Raw genomic sequence first — 16806 nt, 5'->3', positions numbered from 1 at the left:
ATTTTAAAAAGAACAAAGATTTTGGATGACATATAGTACAGAAGTAAAAATAATTTATTTCCCAACACAAGACAAACTAAGTTCATTAATAAGTTAACAGTAATAATAATATTTCATTAGTAAGGTCACTTTAGGCTAAAGAGAAGGAGATCTTCCTCTTCCCAGATGCAGCCTGAGGTGACCTCTGAGAATGGTTTTCTATTCACTTGACCCAAAAAACCCCCACAAAATCATGCAAATCAAGAGGTTCAAATCATCATGTTCACTTTAAGAACACATGTGAAACTTCCCAGGCCATCAAGGGTTTGCATATCTGAAAAGCCACCGAGTATTTGAAGGATGTCACTTTGCAGAAGCAATGTGTGCCATTCCATTGCTACAATGGCAGAGTGGTAGGTGTGCCCAGGCCAGAGAGTGGGGCTGCACACAGGGTCAGTGGCCTAAAAAGAGAGCCGAATTTTTATTGCACATGCTTAAAAATGCAGAGAGTAATGCTGAGTTTAAGGGTTTAGATGCAGATTTTCTGGTCATTGAGCATATCTAGCTGAACAAAGCCCCCAAGATGTGGCATGGAACTTACAGGGCTCACAGTCAGATTAACCCATACGTGAGCTCTCCCTGCCACACTTTCAGTGAGATGATCTCTTTTCAGTGAGATAATCCTTACTGAAAAAGAGCAGACTGTTCCCAAACCAGAAGAGGAGGTTGCACAGAACAAAAATATACCCCAGAAGAAACTGAAGAAGGGGCACCTGGGTGGCTCAGTCAGTTAGGCAACCAACTTCGGCTCAGGCCATGATCTCATGGTTCATGAGTTCAAGCCCTGCATCGGGCTCTGTGCAGACAGCTCAGAGCCTGGAGCCTGCTTCAGATTCTGTGTCTCCCTCTCTCTCTATGCCCCATCCCCACTTGCATTCTATGTCTCTCAAAAATGAATAAACATTTAAAAAAAAATCTTTTTAAGAAGAAACAAAAAATTATGTCCCAGGAGTAAATTCTGCATAAAATAAATGCAAATAAAAGTAAAAATAGAAAGAAAAAAAAAGTACAGGGAGGGTAAAACAACAGAAGCCTAATTATGAACATTAGAGAACATGGACATAAATTTCTTGAGAGATAAAGTCAGGGAAGTAAATACCATAGTAGTCTTCCCATGTGTGCATCAGACACATACCTAGATGAGAGCTTTCCCTTGATAAACATCTAGGGTAAAAAAAAAAAAATGTGATAAAAGCATGTATCCCTTTTCTACTTCTAAAATATCCCTTTGGTTATATGCATTTGGAAATTTCTCATTGTTGAAAATTATTAAAATTGAGAAGTCACTGAAAAAAATATCCAATGTCCATTTGTAAGGTCTTTAGAAATATTAAAAATACTTAAAAGTACCTCCAATTTAATTTTGTATAAAGAGAAAGGAATAAATAAAAGAACTACAAAAGATATTCTTAAGCACATTCAACTTGAATTATAATTAAATACAAAACAACAAAATAGTGGGCAGTCAGAAATGCCAAAAAAATAATAAGTACACAAAAACTAATGGGAATATTTCAAAAGGACAGAGGAACCACCTCAAAGTAACTCCCACTGATCAAATCTGAGACAATTTGAACAACAAAATAGTGACAATAATAAATTATAGCCCAGTGAATAATACAAGCATCCATAAAAGTATAAATTAAGCACTCCATAAAAATATAAATTAATAAATTAGTAAACAAATAGGGGAAGAAGGGAAAACTCTTCCTTACTGTAGAATGCCAACTTAGAAATGTAGAAGGAGTGATGGAACAGAAAAGTCATCATTGTGGTGGTTGTAAACAATGGAATTGACAATGTGAATAGTGACTGGATGAACAAGACAGTGATGTAATACTGGGATATCTCCCCTGATGAAATACTAATCAAAGAAGAAAACGATGGCTCACAGTGGAGAAACCTGACAGAGAACAACAGGACTAGATGATCAAATTTAAGATCTCTAGTAGCAGTTAACTCTGTGTGCCCCACGATGCAGTGCATGAAAAACACAGTATAATTTTTGTAGTATTCCTACCAAGATCATTACCTGAATCTGGTCCTAAAAGAAACATCAGATGGAGGGAGACATCAACAGGAAGATGGCGGCATAGGAGGACACTGGGCTCACCTCATCCTGCTGATCTATAGATTCCACCCACATCTGCCTAAATAACCCAGAAAACCGCCGGAAGACTAGCAGAACGGACTCTCCGGAGCCAAGCGTAGACAAGAGGCCCACGGAAGAGGGTAGGAAGGGCGGAGAGGTGGTGCATGCTACACGGACTGATGGGAAGGAGCCGGGGCAGCGGAGGGGCAGCCCACCAGGCAAGGCAGAGCCCCTTGAAAAAGCAGAGGGGCCAGAGTCCGTGAGTTCTGACAGCTAGCGGGACTTAACATCTGGAATGTTAAAAGTCAACAGCTCTGCTCAGAGAGCAGGAGGGCTAGACAACACCGGGAGGGAGAGTTGTCGAGCCCCGGGAGACAGAGCTGAGCTTGGCAGGGGAACAAAGGCGCTGGCAAGCGCCATTTCCCTCTCCCATCCTCCAGCTGAAATTCCAAAAGGAACCAGTTCCTGTCACCAAACTTGCTTGCACCGCGCAAATGCCCAACGCTGTGCTTCTGTGGATCCATCCCTCTGATGGGCCTGCCTCCCTCCTGGTGCTGCAGGGGACCACCATCAGTAAAGCTAGCTAAACCTGCCCCTCCCGCCCCTGTGCACCTTGCGGATCCACCCCAGCTAATATGCCAGATCCCATCGAAGCAGCACCACAAGCCTGGCAGTCTGCAAGTAGCCCAGACAGAGGCCACACCACTTCACAGTGAGTCCTGACCCTGGGAGAGGGGAAGATAAAGTACACACCAGTCTGACTGTGGCCCCAACGGTGGGCTGGGGGCAGACATCGGGTCTGACTGCGGCCCGCCCACCAACACAAGTTTCTCTGGACAGCACAGGGGAAGTGCCCTGCAGTTTGGAGCTACCGCAGGAACTACCAAAAATGATGACACGTAAGAATTCTCCTCAAAAGAAACTCCAGGAAGTAGCGACAGCTAACGAATTGATCAAAAACGATTTAAGCAACATAATGGAAAAAGAATTTAGAATAATAGTCATAAAATTCATCGCTGGGCTTGAAAAAAGCATAGAGGACAGCAGAGAATCTATTGCTATAGAGATAAAGAGACTAAAACCTAGTCATGGGTAACTAAAAAATGCTATAAATGAGGTACAAAATAAAATGGAGGCAGCCATAGCACAGACTGAAGAGGCAGAGGAAAGAATAGGTGAATTAGAAGATGAAATTATGTGGGGCGCCTGGGTGGCTCAGTCAATTAAGTGTCCGACTACAGCTCAGGTCATGATCTCACAGTCCGTGAGTTCAAGCCCCGTGTTGGGCTCTGTGCTGACAGCTCAGAGCTTGAGCCTGCTTCAGATTCTGTGTCTCCCTCTCTCTCTGCCCCTCCCTTGCTCATGCTGTCTCTGTCTCAAAAATAAATAAAAACATTTTTTAAAATTTTAAAAAAAAGAAGATAAAATTATGGGAAAAGAGGAAGCTGAAAAAATGAGAAATAAAAAAATCCAGGAGTATGAGGGGAGAATTTGAGAACTAAGTGATGCAATCAAATGGAACAATATCCGTATCATAGGAATTCCAGAAGAAGAAGAGAGAAAGGGGCTGAAGGTGTACTTCAACAAATCATAGCTGAGAACTTCCCTGATCTGGGGAAGGAAACAGGCATTGAAATCCAAGAGGCACAGAGAACTCCCTTCAGACGTAATTTGAATCGATCTTCTGCAAGACATATCATAGTGGAACTGGAAAAATACAAGGATAAGGAGAGAATTCTGAAAGCAGGTAGGGATAAACAGGTCTTAACTTACAAAGGTAGACACATAAAGGGCAGTAGCAGACCTATCTACTGAAACTTGGCAGGCCAGAAAGGAATGGCAGGAAATCTTCAATGTGATGAACAGAAAAAATATGCAGCCAAGAATCCTTTCTCCAGCAAGTCTGTCATTCAGAATAGAAGGAGAGATAAAGATTTTCCCAAACAAACAAAAACTGAAGGAATTCATCACCACTAAACCAGCCCTACAAGAGATCCTAAGAGGGATTCTGTGAGTGAAATGTTGCAAGGACCACAAAGTACCAGAGACATCAGTACAAGCATGAAAGCTACAGACATCACAATGACTCTAAACCCCTATCTTTCAATAATAACACTGAATGTAAATGGACTAAATGCTCCAACCAAAAGACATAGGGTATCAGAATGGATAAAAAAACAAGACCCATCTATTTGCTGTCTACAAGAGACTCATTTTAAACCTGAGGACACCTTCAGATTGAAAGTGAGGGGATGGAGAACTATCTATCATGCTACTGCAAGTCAAAAGAAAGCTGGAATAGCCATACTTATATCAGACAAACTAGACTTTAAATTAAAGGCTGTAACAAGAAATGAAAAAGGCATTATATAATAATTACAGGGTCTATCCATCAGGAAGAGCTAACAATTATAAATGTCTATGCGCCAAATATGGGAGCCCCCAAATATATAAAACAATTAATCACAAACATAAGCAACCTTATTGATAAGAATATGGTCATTGCAAGAGACTTTAATACCCCACTTACAACAATGGATAGATCATGTAGACACAGGATCAATAAAGAAACAAGGGCCCTGAATGATACATTGGATCAGATGGACTTGACAGATATATTTAGAACTCTGCATCCCAAAGCAACAGAATATACTTTCTTCTCAAGTGCACATGGAACATTCTCCAAGATAGGTCACATACTGGGTCACAAAACAGCCCTTCATAAGTATAAAAGAATTGAGATCATACCATGCACACTTTGAGACTGCAATGCTATGAAACTTGAAATTAACCACAGGAAAAAGTCTAGAAAACCTCCAAGAGCATGGAGGTTAAAGAACACCCTACTAAAGAATGAATAGGTCAACCAGGCTATTAGAGAAGAAATTAAAAATATATGGAAACAAATGAAAATGAAAATACAACAATCCAAACGCTTTGGGATGCAGGAAAGGCAATCCTGAGAGGAAAATACATTGCAATCCAGGCCTATCTCAAGAAACAAGAAAAATCCCCAATACAAAATTGAACAGCACACCTAAAGGAAATAGAAGCAGAACAGCAAAGACACCCCAAACCCAACAGAAGAAGAGAAATAATACACAATACAGAATCTAAAAAATCTGTAGAGCAGATCAATGAAACCAAGAGTTGGTTTTTTGAAAAAATAAACAAAATTGATAAACCTCTAGCCAGGCTTCTCAAAAAGAAAAGGGAGATGACCCAAATAGATAAAATCATGAATGAAAATGGAATTATTACAACCAATCCCTCAGAAATACAAGCAATTATCAGGGAATACTATGAAAAATTATATGCCAACAAACTGGACAACCTGGAAGAAATGGACAAATTCCTAAGCATCCACACACTTCCAAAACTCAAACAGGAAGAAATAGAAAACTTGAACAGACCCATAACCAGCAAAGAAATTGAATAAAGTCAATTCAAGAAATTGAATGAAGTCAAGCTTTCACTTTTTGCAGATGACATGATATTATACATGGAAAACCCAACAGACTCCACCATAAGTCTGCTAGAACTGATACATGAATTCAGCAAAGTCACAGGATACAAAATTAAGGTACAAAAATCAGTTGCATTCTTATACACTAATAATGAAGCAACAGGAAGACAAAGAAACTGATCCCATTCACAATTGCACCAAGAATCATAAAATACCTAGGAATAAACCTAACCATGCTGAAAACTATAGAAAGCTTATGAAGGAAATTGAATAAGATATGAAGAAATGGAAAAACATTCCATGCTCATAGTAGAAGAATATTGTTAAAATGTCAATACTACCCAAAGCAATCTATACATTCAATGCAATCCCAATCAAAATTGCACCAGCATTCTTCTCGACGCTAGAACAAGCAATCCTAAAATTTGTATGGAACCACAAAAGACCCTGAATAGCCAAAGTAATATTGAAGAAGAAGACCAAAGCGGGATGCATCACAATCCCAGACTTTAGCCTCTACTACAAAGCTGTAATCATCAAGACAGCATGGTATTGGCACAAAAACAGACACATAGACCAATGGAATAGAATAGAGACTCCAGAATTGGACCCACAAAAGTATGGCCAACTAATCTTTGACAAGGCAGGAAAGAATTTCCAATGGGAAAAAAGTCTCTTTAACAAATGGTGCTGGGAGAACTGGACAGCAACATGCAGAAGAATGAAACTAGACCACTTTCTTATACCACTCACAAAAATAAACTCAAAATGGATAAAGGACCTGAATGTGAGACAGGAAACCATCAAAACCCTAGAGGAGAAAGCAGGAAAAACCTCTCTGACCTCAGCGGCAGCAATTTCTTACTTGACACATCTCCAAAGGCAAGGGAATTAAAAGCAAAAATGACCTATTGGGACCTCATCAAGATAAAACCTTCTGTACTGCAAAGGAAACAATCAACAAAACTAAAAGGCAACCGACAGAATGGGAAAAGATATTTGCAAATGACATATCAGACAAAGAGCTAGTATCCAAAATCTATAATGAACTCACCAAACTCCACGCCCAAAAAACAAATAATCCAGTGAAGAAATGGGCAGAACACTTCTCTAAAGACATCCAGATGGCCAACAGGCACATGAAAAGATGCTCAACGTCGCTCCTCATCAGGGAAATACAAATCGAAACCACACTCAGATACCACCTCATGCCAGTCAGAGTGGCTAAAATGAACAAATCAGAAGACTACAGATGCTGGAGAGGATGTGGAGAAATGGGAACCCTCTTGCACTGTTGGTGGGAATGCAAACTGGTGCAGCCACTCTGGAAAACAGTGTGGACGTTCCTCAAAAAATTAAAAATATATCTACCCTATGACCCAGCAATAGCACTGCTAGGAATTTACCCAAGGGATATAGGAGTGCTGATGCATAGGGGCACTTGTACCCCAATGTTTACAGCAGCGCTTTCAACAACAGCCAGATTATGGAAAGAGCCTAAATGTCCATCAACTGATGAATGGATAAAGAAATTGTGGTTTATATACACAATGGAATACTACCTGGCAATGAGAAAGAATGAAATCTGGCCTTTTGTAGCAATGTGGATGGAACTGGAGAGTGTTATGCTAAGTGAAATAAGTCATACAGAGAAAGTCAGATACTATACATTTTCACTCTTATGTGGATCCTGAGAAATTTACCAGAAGACCATGGGGGAGGGGAAGGAAAAAAAAAAAAAAAAGGGTTAGAGACGGAGGGAGCCAAAACATAAGAGACTCTTAAATACTGAGAATAAACTGAGGGTTGACAGGGGGTGGGAGGGAGGGGAAAGTGGGTGATGGGCACTGAGGACACCTGTTGGGATGAGCACTGGGTGTTGTATGGAAACCAATTTGACAATAAATTTCATATTAAAAATAAATAAATAAATAAAAAAGAAACATCAGATGGACCCTGGGAGGGTCAACCTTTAGAATATACGCTGTATACTCTACAAAACTATCAAAGACACAAAAGAAAAGAATGGGGACATATTCCAGACTGGAGGAGAATGACAAGATGGTTTAATAGAGCACATTTTCTCAGATGGACTGCAACTGATGAAATGTGAATAAGGTCCATGTACTGAACAGCAGTGTTATCAATACTGATTTCCAAACTTGGAGGGTTGACTGTGGTTTGACAAGAATGTTCTGGTTTCTGAGAAGTACAAGTGATGGGGCATTACTATCTGCAACTTCTTAGTTTCAAAAAGGATGAATGACAATGGGTATGTGATTATGCAATGAATGAGAAAGGAGGATACAGTAGATGACATTAATGGTTGGAAGGAAACTCTGGATGAGGGGAATTTTTTGTGCTACATTTGAAACTTCTATGTAAGTCTGAAACTATCTCAAAATAAGTTTTCTAAAAATTTACTGCTGGAATTCAGCTTATCTAAGGCAGGAACCACTTTTGTATAGAAAGAAATAAATGTGTTCTTCTCTGAAAATATTAATAAAGATCTGGTACCTGAGATCTGGTTAACTGTTAAATTAAGTGAACACAGCCCTGAGAACAAGGAAACTAATTAGCTAGCTAGCTATTAACTTTAGACAAGTCACTTCACTCCTTGGAAGTAATTTTCCTTATTTCTAAAATGAAAAGATTAAATGAGATTATCACAGGTCAGTGTTAAGAAGTCTGGGCAGGAATGTATACAGTCTTATCAGCTGATAAACAAATGCATGACTTAAGTTAAGCCATGGTAACTTCCAACACATTTATAAAACAAAAACCAGCACGGCTTCCAACAGCTGAAGGACCATCCGCCATTTTGAAAAGACAGAAAGTTAACACTGTTCTAAAATGCTTTCTATATAATTATGTATAGCAGATACAGGAACTACAAAATTTTTTAAAAATATTTCTATGGCAGATTGAAGAAACAGCCAAATTTTCAACCTAATTCTAAACTATCTTTGAAACCTAAAGATGCTGTCTTATTCAAGATATCTTGTGTTTCATTGTTGTTATATACAGCTCTGTTTATAATTAATAATTACTGAATAATGAAACCCAAACCAACAATATTGAACATAATCAGGGCTTTAAATATATGCACAACTTTTATTTTGGTATTAGCTTTTAACAAAGATGTTGTGCCTGGGTGGCTCACTCAGTTGAGCATCCAACTTCAGCTCAGGTCATGATGTCACAGTTTGAGTCCAAGCCCCACACTGGGCTCACTGCTGTCAGCACAGAGCCTGCTTTGGATCCTCTGTCCCCCTCTCACTCTTCCCCTCCCGGCTCACGCATAAAAAAATACAATACAATACAATACAATACAATAAAAAAGATTTATTGCAGGGAGCCTGGGTAGCTCAGTCGGTTGAGTATCCGACTCTTGATTTCAGCTCAGGTCATGATCCCAGGGTTGTGGGACTGAGCCCTGCACAGGGCTCCTCACTGAGCATGGAGCCTGCTTAAGATTCTCTCAGGGCACTTGGGTGGCTCAGTCTGTTAGGCATCTGACTCATGATTCAGCTCAAGTCATGATCTCACGGTTTGTGGGATTGAGCCCAGTATTAGGCCCTGCTCTGACAGCATGGAGCCTGATTGGGATTCTCTGTTTCCCTCTCTGCCCCTCTCTCTCTGCCTTAATCTCTCTCTCTCTCTCTCTCTCAAAAAAAAAAAAAAAATATATATATATATATAAGATTCTCTCTCTCTCTGCCTCTCTCCCATGCACACATGCTCTAATTAAAAAAAAAAAAAAATTACTGCATTTAAGGTGATCATAATAGCCAATAGATATTTAAAGCTAGCTAGTAGTAGATGAATCACTCCACTAAGCTGTTAAAAATTACCTATGTTTGTGGCCTGGCAAAACAGTTACTGAAGAGCTATGATTTATCAGACACTGAGTTAAAAATCATATAAAACAGTGGTTGGCAAACCTTTCCTCTAAAAGGCCAGACAGTAAGTACTTTAGCCTTTGTGGACCACATATGTTTCTGTAACATGTCTTTCTTTGTTGTTGTTTTTTTTATTTTTTAACAACTCTTTAAAAATGTAAGAACACAGCTCAAGTGCCTTACAAAAATAGGCTGAGGACCACATCTGGCCCACAGGCTATAGCTTGCCAACTTTTGATATAAAATAAAAAGGTTAAAGCAATTCAATAAGAGAAAAGGGCTGGTTTTATACACATATGTAGGTAAACAAAGACTGTTATAAACATTAAACACAAATATATTTACCCTGAATACAACTGGAAATAGGGGGAAAATATACTAGATATACAAATACCATAACGAAAGTGAAATTAAAAAATAAAATTATTTAACATTACATACTCTGGTGTGTATACTGGTAACCAATAGACTAGTCTTCCACCTAATACAAGGGTCTCCGCTGCAAAGTTTAACAGGTCAAAAAACATGTCACTCAGATGATAACTCAGGGAAACAGGAACATGGCTTTCTGGACTAGAAAAAGAAAACAAAATTTCAAAATCAATGAAAAATCTTAAGGCTTAAACTATGCTAATTAAAAAGAACAACATGCTCTTTTCAAAATAGTAACCTATTGCATTTAACTGTCACTTACCATTTTTCAATCCCCTTTGGTATTTCCTTCTGAGAACCTGTTCTTCTTGTAGATTCTCTGATACCATATGGGGCTACGTAAAAAACAAGTAATGTGGTCAAAAGTCACCTAATCACCAATGAGGCGCAGATGGACATCATGGGTCTCTAGAGTGACACTCAAGTAACGCATTGCTGCCTATAAAATATTCCAGCCAAGAATACACAACACAAGGAAGATTCTACTTAAAACCGTGGGAGGGCCAGCAAACCAATGTGTTCTTCAAAAATGTCAGTGTCATAAAAAAGAAAGGCTGTGAAAGCGTGACAAACTAAAAGAGGCCTAAAAGAGATTACCAAATGCAATACCTGATACTAGACTGGATATTATTGTCCCAGAGGGAAAAATAAAGAAATACGAAGACAGTAGAGGTAGGGAGAAGACAAGGCTGACATTCTTGTGTGTGTTGATAAGTTTTGTATTTTAAGTGTAAGTGACTTTAGGGAACTAATTCTACTCCTACTTTTGTATAAAAATAAACTTACGGTCAGTGATGATTGCATCAAAATATGTGCCCTTCCTCCAGGAAGGTTTAGATGCATCTGAAACCAGGACATCAAGGTAATACTTCTCTAAACCATACTGCCGAAGATTTGCCCTAATGTTTTCATCTGGTCCTCTCCATTTCTGGTTTTTCCTACTAGCCTTTCCTGAAGGGAAAGAAAAAGGAATACAGAAACTAAATCAAATAGAGCATTCTTACTTCTTGTCATTTAGCTAGAAGTAATTTTTAACTCCTTTACACCTATATTTACAATAAAACTTGTTCAAGTTATTAATTTTATTTACATAAACTTATTTTTATTTCCATTTACTACAAAAAATATTTTGAACAGTAAAACATACTTTCTACCTGATCTTGTTCTGTCACGTTTCAAGTGAAACTGCCTTAAAACACTCATTCAATACTTACCAAACTCAAAGCATATACAAGTAAGATACAGAGCTGAAAACAACATGGTCCTTTTCCTGCAGGAGCAAACAGCCCCATATAGAAATAGTGATGAATCAGATAAATGATAAATGAAGAGAGCTAACTTGGGAGATATGGAGCTTTAGGACCATGGAGAGAGGAAGCAAAATGGAGACATTACAGAAGAAAAGTTAAAATGAGGATTGAAGGAAGAAGTTCAAAGTTCTGGTTTAGGCATCACAAGTGGATGATGACACTGTTGATTAAGATCAGAAAAACCAAGAGGAAAACAAGCTTAAGGGAAAAAATGAGATTTACTTGAGATGTATCAACCTTGCTTATCAGCTACCTATAGATCATTCAGAAAGAGCTATTTAGTGGGTACAGGCCAGAATATATGCACTTAAAGTTAATCCTGTAAGAACGAATGACATTTTTATTGACCTAGGTGGCAGTTATGTGTTTGTTCTATAGTTATTCTATTTTTATACACTCTTCTGCATCTTATCTACTTCACAATAAAAACAAAATTTAAAAATCAAAAGAAGAAGAATGACATGACTCTGAATAACATGCACTGTGATAGGAGAAGTGGTCAAAGAGAGATGCCTGGAGAAAACAACATGTTAATACAGGTCAAAGAAAACTGCAAGGCCTTAAGGAGCCAGAGACAGAACAGTCAAGCAAGTACCACCTGATGAGATCACTGTCTAGGAAACCAAGGGAGGTTTACAAAGGTCAACACTGCCAAATGATGTAGATCTGTGGTCCTACTAAGAGATTTCAGCAGGCACAGAAGTTAGAAAATACTGGGCAGAAGACAGTGAGAGATGAAGAAAAAGAGACAGCAAGTAAATACCACCTTTCAAGATACACTTTGGCAAAAGGAAAAGGAAAATAGTGGCAGCTAGAGGGCTCCTACAGGAATAGAAAAGGTTTTGTATTTTTAAAATAGCAGAAATTTGAGAATATTTCAGAGTATAGAAAGAGATTATAAGCATAAGAAACAAAGGGCCTATTTAACAGCATCTGGGATAAGCTCTGAAAAAATTCAACCTCAATCAGAATTCTATACAAGTAAACTGAAAGGTTATAAATAACTTTAAACATAATTTTCAGGGGCGCCTGGGTGGCTCAGTCGGTTAAGCGTCCGACTTCAGCTCAGGTCACGATCTCATGGTCCATGAGTTCGAGCCCTGCGTCGGGCTCTGGGCTGATGGCTCAGAGCCTGGAGCCTGCTTCCGATTCTGTGTCTCCCTCTCTCCCCGCCCCTCCCCATTCATGCTCTGTCTCTCTCTGTCTCAAAAATAAATAAAAATGTTAAAAAAAAAAATTTTTTTTTAAATAAAAAAATAAAAATAAAAAAAACATAATTTTCATAAATAAGAATTCTATTAAATTATACAGGACAATCCCCTTAAAGCAAACATATTGCTTCTACTAAAAGCTAACTAGAATAATTTTTAACACTCTGTCTGCTCTAACATATTGCCAAGAATATCTTTTTCTGGATAGCCCATTTAGGTGAACTTAATATAACCAATTTTCCTTATGGTAAATATACTAAATTCCTTATAGTCAAGTTAGGAAAAAACTGTTCATCAAGCACAATATGTCAAATTTTTTAGGGGGGAAAAAAGTATGGTAAATTCTTACCAATACAATAACTTGAGAATAACTGGGTGACAAACAGAAAAAGGGTGTTCAAAAGGCTGACTCTAGATACAATAATTGAATACCAACATGAACAGAATTTCAAAATCATCAGTGAAACTTGACATTTTTAGTACTATTCAGGTAATATGGAAATATTATGGAATATGGAAGTATAGAAATTTTTCCAGTTTGATTCAATTCCACCCAATCACATACATACATTAGCAAAGTGTCTAGATTTCAAAATAATTTCCAAAATTGCCTCAAAAGCAAGCAAATATTTGTCTCAAGTTAACCTCAGTCTAACGCAGAATCTTCTAAGTTACTATCACTTTAACTGTTTCAAAGATATTTTGGTTGGTTATGAAATTAAAATCGATATAGTATTCAAGGACTAGAAATTAATCTAGTATTCACACAATATATGATTACTGAATAAAAAAATGGTGACAATCTTTAAAAAGAAACTGTATGTTTTATTAATATGGACAGGCTGATTAGAAAATGGCTTGTTTTGGGCGCCCGGGTGGGCTCAGTTAGTCAAGCATCTGACTTCAGCCCAGATCATGATCTCATGGCTCATCAGTTCAAGTCCCACATCAGATGAGCTTGAGCCCTGCTTCAGGTGAGCACAAGCCCCGCTTAGGGTGAGCCCTGCTTCTCTCTAGCTCTTCCCTCTCTCTTTCTCTCTCTCTCTCTGCCCCTTGCTCACTTGTGCCCTCTCTCTCTCTCTAAAAAATAAATAAAATGGCTAGTCCCTCTCCAACTTCTTTCCCAACTCTAAAGTTCACAGCCTTGTAGTTTGCCAACTTTTTAGAAATCTCTTACTATAAAACAAAGGGGAAAAAAATCTCTCTTACTAAAACCATAAATACCTCTGAGGGGAGAGCTCTTCCTTAGCCATCTTTGTGTTACCCAGGAGATCACTTTGTACATACTGGATCACTTCATAAAAAGCAGATAACCAATGAAATCTTACTGTTTGGAAAAATAAGTAAAACTACATTATATCACAACTCTGTATCTTAACACTAAAGATAGATGTATAATACCATATAAACCTGTTTAATTATTATAAAGGCACATTTGGTACAAGAACAAAGACTGTAACACTGTCTAGAACCTCTACTCACCTAGGCCATGAACTGTATTGTAGTCTATGTCTGTCCCACATACATATGCACCAAAATGAGCAGATGCTATCAGAAGGCCACCTGAAAAAATCACACAATTATGGTCTTTTAACCAGAAAGTCCCAGACTGTTGTTTCTTCCCCTATTTAATTTGATCCAGAGTCTTACTGACTAGCTGTAGGCAGAGTACCATAGAGTAACACTGGTCCTGACTATATTTAGCAGGCCTCAGAACTAAAAAAACAAACCCCAAAGCTGTGCTCATTACAATGGTCACAACATAGGGAATTAATGCATGTCCTGGCATCATTACTCTAAATGCACTACTTAGGGAAAATTACTTTTTGATCAAAATAATGTATGTTTAGACATCTTCATCTGACTTTGAGACATCTATACAAAGCATCTTGATCCTTGCTTACAAATGAGCACAAAAGGCTGCTAAAGAGTTGGCAATAAATAAATTCTGACATTTGGGCTCAATTCCCACTGAAATCAGGGTTTCAAATAACTAAAGAGGGCATAATTAAAATGTAAGACATTAATCCCTACAAAAATTAAAATGTTAGGACAAGAAATAGTTATTCCTGTAACCAGTGAAGCGATAATCTCTTTTTTTAAACTGTAAAAATGAATTTCTGAATAACTATTATCAAGCATACACAAAAATAATACAACTTTTCTGTTTACTTCGTGCTGTGATCAAAGTTAGAACAAATATCCCAATGCAATTTGACCGGACTAAATAACTTGTTAGCTGTGACCAGCTCACATACAAAGAAAATCCTAATAAAGATTTAAAAATTAAAGGAAGTCTTTAAAAAGTAATAACATTTTTAAATTGTTTAAGAAAAAAGTCACAAAGTTAAATATTTTAATAACTGTACTTCTCATTGAACTTTACTTTTTAATCATCCAACGTAAAATGCTCTTTGTCCTAATAGCTATACTATAGAAAGGCGTGTCAGTAAAACGGACATCAGAAATATATTCTTAAACTATGCACCAACTCAGATAAGGGAAAATAACTATGTATTTTCCCTTATATCCTTTAAAAAGGTCATCTCTAACACGAGGATGGGTAGTGCCTCCAGAGGGTCAAGATCTATAATTGAATGGTGTTCCTTCCATAGCCATTTAAAACACAGTCTGGGAACATGTACTTAAATATACTTTGCTTGTGAAAAATACTGTAACTGACTGCTATTATTGAAGTCCATGAAGAAGAGAAATGAAGGACTAAAAGTACAGCAGAAACCAAAACCTAGGTTCCCTCATACTAACTACCAGAAGCATTTGTGTGAGAGGTAAGCTATGACCTTACTACTCTTGCTCTATAAATGGAACCGTCCATATTTAGGAAAGATACTGTGTTGTGATGACTTGGAATTCTCACAAAATCACTTCACCCAAATTATGAGGAATTACTACAATTCTGCCAATTAAGGCAGATACTCACCTAGAAGAACTAGTTGCCAAGGGGAACAGAAAAGCTTTCCTGTGCTTCCTTAAACAGAACCTTATCCATTTGGTTAGAGTGTGTTTTGAGAAGAGCCAATTTAGAGCACACTGCTGGAAGGAGATGGATAATCCGTTAGACGGCATCTGTTAGTTAACTCCGTGCCCTTTAAGCTTTCAAATTTTAAATAAAATCATTATAAATTAGTTTCTCTGAACTGGTCACTGGGTAATCACTGTTAATCATCTAGTTGTTTTCTCAATTAAATTGAAGCATTTTTTTTTATTTTTTTATTTTTATTTTTTTGCATTTAGTTCTAGTCCAGTTGGAGTTTCCTTGATGCTTTCTGGTGGAAGGGGTGATAAAGGAGGGGTGAAGTGGTGAGGGAGCAGGTAATATGACTCACCCAATTTCTTACTATGCTATCAAGTGTACAAATACCACAAACTCAGTGTTTTAATATTTGCTTTCTTAAACTGTAACCACTTTAAGGTTAGGACAATATCTTATAGGCAAAAGGACACAATAAGTGGAACTTCTTTATAACACAGAAACTAATGTATGACTTTCATCGTTAGAGATTTAAGTGAAAAGCCTCATAAAAGTGTAGAAATGAGAAACTGGGATTTGGTTTTGCTGAAAGAAAAGGAGAGAAAGAGGAAAAATGAAGTGCAATTATATCTACTTTATCCTTTTTAAAATAGAACTCAAATCACACCAGCTGCCTGAGCAAAAGGATATCGCTGGAAAATAAAAATTTTACCAGGTAAGCTATTCAGTCTACAAAGAAAAGGAAAAGGAGACTACAAAGTGTTGTGGACAAAAATGAGAAGGAAGCAGAGACTCTTCCATAGGTTTATAGGGATCAACTATCTCTTCCCTCCTTTTCTCTTCCCATGACCAGGACAGTCAGTTTCCCAACACCTGGGACCTGTGTCTATCATTCTGCAACGATGAAATTCCAAAAGGAGCTACACCCCTTTCCCTATACTATGGGTTATCTGAAGGTAGAAGCAGCCAAGGAATACTTAATAGTCTCTTGGCTATATTCTCAATTACCATAACAGCTGACTTACTTGAGATGGAGGAGAAAAGGAATCAAAAGTGTATCTATGAAGCTCCATCCTAAAATCACACCACAGCTACCTAGAACTGGCAGACACTTGTGCCAATTATTTTCATTACAAAGAATTAGATGTTCGTGATTTTAACTCACTTTGCTTGCCTGTTGTCACAATTGTCAACAGTTGCAAATTATGAGTATCTTGGAAATTAGCCAAAGAAGGGAATAGAAAATGAGCTCATGGCCAAATTGTTTATCATCACCATTCAATACTGGCTATATCTAACATCTTTCACCAAACAGGCATCCATGCTTCTAACAAAATAATAATGTAAAAATAATAACCATTA

At 37.8% G+C, this 16806-nt stretch overlaps 1 protein-coding gene and 1 pseudogene across 12 annotated transcripts in view; one reads left to right on the top strand and one right to left on the bottom strand.

The window, feature by feature from the left end:
- LOC102961283 (tRNA (guanine(10)-N2)-methyltransferase homolog) overlaps positions 1-16806 on the bottom strand; it is a 100947-nt gene that overhangs the window by 25004 nt on the left and 59137 nt on the right. For all 12 annotated transcript variants that reach the window (XM_042987126.1, XM_042987120.1, XM_042987121.1 and 9 more), the window contains 4 exons: positions 13935-14015; positions 10718-10882; positions 10194-10266; positions 9941-10072 (listed from right to left, as the gene is read on the bottom strand). In XM_042987126.1, coding sequence (XP_042843060.1) covers positions 9941-10072; positions 10194-10266; positions 10718-10882; positions 13935-14015 — 451 coding nt within the window. The remainder of the gene's footprint in view (positions 1-9940; positions 10073-10193; positions 10267-10717; positions 10883-13934; positions 14016-16806) is intronic.
- On the top strand, positions 26-9742 carry LOC102969829 (annotated as a pseudogene).

The sequence above is a fragment of the Panthera tigris genome, chromosome B2 (assembly GCF_018350195.1).
Source record: "Panthera tigris isolate Pti1 chromosome B2, P.tigris_Pti1_mat1.1, whole genome shotgun sequence".
Lineage (NCBI taxonomy): Eukaryota > Metazoa > Chordata > Mammalia > Carnivora > Felidae > Panthera > Panthera tigris.
Note: the sequence above shows the minus strand (reverse complement) of the source record. Positions and strands in the feature narration are given on the sequence as shown.